At 29.4% G+C, this 5,635-nt stretch overlaps 1 protein-coding gene across 1 annotated transcript; it reads left to right on the top strand.

Annotated features, from left to right (window-relative positions):
* Positions 1–1,204: 1,204 nt before the first annotated feature.
* LOC102579767 (thermospermine synthase ACAULIS5) lies at positions 1,205–5,305 on the top strand. Its single transcript, XM_006351558.2, has 10 exons — positions 1,205–1,485; positions 2,398–2,464; positions 2,583–2,677; positions 2,832–2,934; positions 3,165–3,253; positions 4,018–4,174; positions 4,279–4,354; positions 4,432–4,490; positions 4,586–4,722; positions 4,980–5,305. Exons 1-10 carry the CDS (start codon positions 1,301–1,303, stop codon positions 5,056–5,058), a joined length of 1,047 nt encoding a protein of 348 aa, XP_006351620.1. The 5' UTR covers positions 1,205–1,300; the 3' UTR covers positions 5,059–5,305.
* Positions 5,306–5,635: the final 330 nt, after the last annotated feature.

Below are 5,635 nucleotides of genomic sequence, written 5' to 3'. Positions count from 1 at the left end.
GCCCCCCCCCCCCCCCCCCCCAAATAAAAATTACACAAAAACACCTCTAAATTCATATTTAGGATCTTCAATAAATATCCAATTTGTTGCCATAATAACCACTCGAAATGAAACTTATTTGTAGAAACCCATTTTTTCAAAACTAACAGTTTCGAGGTTCAATAAATCTACCTTTGGAGTTTTTGCTCCTTGTTCATGTTCTCGGCCTTGAATTAATAAATAATATTTTTTAGCTTTAAAGATCATTATTGTTCAACATATTCAATTCAATAAATTCGAACTCCTTAGAATATAACAACAATTTATATACATTTTTTCCAGATTTATTATTCAAATGAAATCAACTGAAATAAGCTACTCTCAAAACAGAGAAAACATATCTGAAAATTGTAGATCAAAGCAATGATCAGATTTTTGTTCTATTTTCTTCTTCACACATTCGATCGAACAATGAGCCAATTTGCACAAGATTTTAAATATAAATCAATTTTAATAACATTGTTATTTCAGTTGTATTTGCGCGTAATTATTTCTAAAATTTATAATTCTATGCTTATGAACAATTTTCCATTTTTTTCTTTGTAGTAAAAGAAAAATTCTCTTAGAACTCTCATGGGAGATATATAGGTTCTAAAGTGAGAATATATATATATATATATAATAATAAAAACAAGCTAAGTTAATCACTAGTACTCCTGTTTTTTTGTGGCATACCCGCAACTTCCACTAGTTGATATAATTAAATAATTGGAGCGAGTCGATAAGATAATTAAATAGATTTTTTATTATTTTTTTAAAACATAGTTTAAAATAAAAATCAGATTTCAACAAAATTCAATGAAAAAATCATTCAAATTGATTGAGAAACTTTCTAAGTAAAATATCAATAGTTGAGTGATTTTTGAGTTATAAAATAATGTTGAGTGTCTTTCTAAGTGAACAATCTAAGTTAAGTGACTTTGTTAGTAAACTATTCAAAATTGAGTGACCATATGAGTGATTATTTGACTTTTATTCATATATATCCATTTTGATAAAAGGAAGTAACTATTAAATTAAACTGATTCTTTTTTCAAAAAAAGTAATTAAAAGAGGGATTCTGCATTTAATTTAATTTAATTTTTAAAAAAGGGCACTTTTGTCAGGTAGTAGAATTTAGCTATAAAAGGGTACTCACGTTAAGCATCCTGTATCATCCCTCACACCAAACTTGTTTTTATTAATCCTTGCTCCCAAACGTTTCTCTACTTAGATCTAAAAAAACTGATATTCTTCTTTACTTTTAAGCTTTTAGAGCACTATGGGTAGTGAAGCTTTGGAATTTTTTTCTTGTGATAATAATAATAATAATAATAATGGTTTTTGCTATGAACCAAAAAAGAACACAATTATGGAGGAAACTGATAATCTTTCTATTATTCATGATGGTTCTTGGTTTGAAGAAGAGATTGATGTTGATCTCAAATGGTCTTTTGCTTTGAACAGGTATATATATGTATATTATTTGTCAATCTCCATTCAAATTGTTACGTTCTGTGTATAGAACTTAAATTCTATAAATAAAATCTGGTTAACATTAGGATGTTATGAACCACGTTCACATCGACTTTTTAATACGTTTTTTAATTAAATTTTATCTTTTAAAATTGTTTATCTTCTTCCTATATGTATCTTTTTTTCGTCATAGATAATTATATAAGGAACATGACTTGCCTACCATGGGGAATAGGATTTGAAGGGGAAGGGGCTGGGGGTTCTTTTCCTATTTATATAATTAGATTAGACAAGAAAAACCAACTATATAAATGTTTACATAAAAATGAGTCAGATAAACATGAAAATAAAATTAAGTGAACAAATGAAGTAATTATTAGGTCTTTATAAATATTATTTTATCCGTCTCATATCACTTGTTCATATTATTATGAATATATGTTGTAAATTATTTGTTATTTTTATAAAATTAAGGTAAAATCAATTGATTTATTTTCATTTTTCTTTTAAAATTAATTCTTTTTTAAAAGTGTGAGCAATATCAATCACCTGCATAAATATTATAAAGTTTTTTAAAAGTTCAATCATTATTATAATCTTTATATGTACACATTTTTGTCGAAAGAATATATTAATTATCTAAATTCATTTGTATATTTTATAGTTCCGTAAAAACTGTTTTTAAAAGAAAAACTTTTAAGGGTAAAATGAGGAAAGCATAATTAATTTTATTATGATTTTGTAGGATAAATATTTTTAGTAATGTGGACAAGTAATATGAGACGGAGGAAACAATTTGAAATCAATAAATTTAATAACGTGCACAAGTTTTCTTACTTAAAGATTTGGATAATTGCTTGGAATGGATTGACTAATTAATTTTGACTTTCTTGTTTTTACAAGTGTGCTGCACAAAGGAACAAGCGAGTACCAAGATATTGCTCTTTTGGACACCAAGCACTTTGGGAAGGTAGATATAAATAATTTTTATTACTTTTTTTTATTGGAAGAAAAATAAAAAAAAAGAGGTTGACCCAACTTATTATATAATATTATTGTTGTTATTAAAATATATGCATGCATTGTAGATATTAGTGATAGATGGGAAGATGCAGAGTGCAGAAGTGGATGAATTTATATATCATGAATGTCTCATTCATCCAGCTCTCTTATGTCACCCAAAGTGAGTATTTAATTAATCAATATAATGATGCCATTTAATTTGAGTATTATTAGCTAGCTAGAGGTATGTACTATTTAACTAGTATAATTGGATTAGCTGTAACTACCATTATTAACCAAAAAGTGAATATTCTTATAAATGATGAATTTTTCAGCCCCAAAAATGTGTTCATAATGGGAGGTGGTGAAGGGTCTGCAGCAAGGGAAGCTCTTAGACACAAATCTATGGAGAAAGTTGTCATGTGTGACATTGATAAGGTAAATTACTTACAAGGAAACATAAAGATGAATCGAACTATGCATATTATTATTAATACAGCAAACCAAACATTCAGTAAGAAATAACACTCAGATAACTAATCCCGACATAACTAATTCCATCATAAGTACTAATCTAGTAGTATATCCTTTTTTTAAAAAAATTTAATAAGCAACAACTGAAATTCTTATTAAAATGTCTAATAGAAATTATATTTACTTTGTTACAGGAGGTTGTTGATTTCTGCAAGAAACATCTAACAGCAAACCATGAGGCTTTTCTTAACAAGAAGCTTAACTTGGTCATTAACGATGCCAAGTAACGATTCTTTCTTTAGTTTCTTTCTTATTTGCTTTTCTTTTCAATCCTCATGAGTAAAATGTATTCCCCTACAAGTAGGATGTAAGTCAGCTGGATCTTTTCAATTATATATACATAGTTTGAGCCAAAAAAATAAGAAGTCTATAATAAGGTGCATTGAAAATTCACTAATCCAATTAAATTATGTGAGAGCATAAATCGTTGTAAGTCTTGGTTTGGGCCTAATATCTAACTTACAGTCACACTAGTTTAGAAGTTAATTACTTAGACATATGTTAGCTTGCAATATTTTACGAATCTTACTAGATTTTAGTGTGTCAAGATAGGTCTAGATACATATATCTCATGATAAATGAGTTAAAATTATGTCTGATTTGTTCTAGATATACTGCATCCAAGTGGATCCACATGTATCAAATCTCGCTCGCCTTCATCCCATCATATCTCACTTGTGTATCTAGTGTCTCAGATACATGCGAATTACACCACATATATGTATATAGAGTGTATCTAGTGTGATTTGCATGTATCTGACTTGTAATTTGGCAAGAAATTATTAAAAAGTGGGATAAAATGTGTGATTATTTCAAACTATATGGAGGATCAATAAATATGATAGGAATATTTGCGTAATTAGGTAGTTTCTTCCTTAATTTATGGATATATGTCCTTGAGGGTGTAATTAGTAAGTAATTGAAGTTGGCTTTATCCTATGTTGTTGAGTTACTCATTAGTGGTTTGATTTTGCATGAATAATGAAGAGCTGAGCTAGAGCAGAGGCAAGAAAAGTTTGATATCATAGTTGGGGATTTAGCTGATCCAGTTGAAGGAGGACCTTGTTATCAACTCTATACCAAATCTTTCTATCAAAATATCCTTAAACCTAAGCTTAACGATACTGGCATCTTCGTTACTCAGGTTATCTCTCATTCTTCGTTATTCTCACATCTATAATATATATATATATATATCAACTCATATCAACTGATCGCGCCAAAAATGTTATTGTTAATGTATAACAGGCTGGACCAGCAGGGGTTTTTACACACAAGGAAGTTTTCTCATCCATTTACAACACAACCAAGCAGGTTTTCAAATGTAAGTCTTACCAACTTCGTAAGAGAAAATTATAGTTTTGATAATTTTTTCTTACATAATGTGTTATGTTGATGCAGATGTGCTGGCATATACAGCTCATGTACCCTCATTTGCTGATACTTGGGGATGGGTTATGGTTAGTACTGATTATTAGGATTTACTCCAAATTAAGAAATTAATTGAATATTGACATAGCAATAGTTATAACAAATTATTTGATACCAATTGCAGGCTTCTGACCAACCATTTTGTCTTGATGCTGGAAAATTGGACAAGAAAATAGCAGAAAGAATTGAAGGAGAATTGTTATATCTTAATGGTGCTTCATTCTTCTCTTCCACCATCTTGAACAAGACTGTTGCCAAAACGTAAGCTCCATTAACAATGTCTTCTTCTTTTGATCAATAAAACCCTTTGGCGGAGCCAGCATCAGGAGTTAGGGGTTTGAACCCATAACTTCAGTGTGGAAAGTGTTTCCATGGGTCATTCCTAACTACTGAGTTGTCAATCAATTTTGTTATGGAAAAAACCCCCGAACCCTCACTTAGCTCCGCCCCTAATTCCACCAATTTTTTTATTTTTTTTGGTTTAACAAAAAAATATTGTTTTTCTTTAATGTCAACAGGCTGAAGAATGAGAGTCATGTGTATACTGAAGATGATGCAAGGTTCATTCATGGGCATGGATTGGGATGTAGAAATTGAGGCAACAAGGTTTTCTGATGGGAACTGTACAGCCAAATGTTTGGGAAACAAAGGAATATGAAGTAGGGGTGGGAGAGGGAGGGGGGGTGGTGGTGGTTGAAACATTAATGTTTTCTTAAAGATATTGGTTATTTAGTAGCTTTTGATTTGGTCAGCAGAATAGGCTTAGGCTTATTCTGATTGTCCAAAGACTATATTTACTATTTCATGTAATGGCAAGATTTGAAAGAAGAAAAAACATTTTCTATCACTGTCTTCTTTTTATTGTGTTTAATTACAAGAACCCCTTCACAATTTATTAATTATTACCTCGGTTCTATATTAACTGAATTTTTTGAGGTTTTTTTTCATTATTCAAAGTTCAAGATGGTATTTGAATTTTTTTCCATATTTCTCTTTTTCTTTAATTAAGTTTGATAATTTCTAGGAGATAAATTGCACTACTTTCAAAGTTGTATTTATGATTTCACAAAGAACAATACTGGAAAATATGATTTAAATTATCTCCTTAAATATTTTTCTTAATAAATGTGCATTGCCTAAGTAAAATAAGGCTAAAAATATGTACCCAATATTT

Source organism: Solanum tuberosum, unplaced genomic scaffold (genome assembly GCF_000226075.1).
Source record: "Solanum tuberosum cultivar DM 1-3 516 R44 unplaced genomic scaffold, SolTub_3.0 scf00135, whole genome shotgun sequence".
NCBI classification, from domain to species: domain Eukaryota; kingdom Viridiplantae; phylum Streptophyta; class Magnoliopsida; order Solanales; family Solanaceae; genus Solanum; species Solanum tuberosum.
Note: the sequence above shows the minus strand (reverse complement) of the source record. Positions and strands in the feature narration are given on the sequence as shown.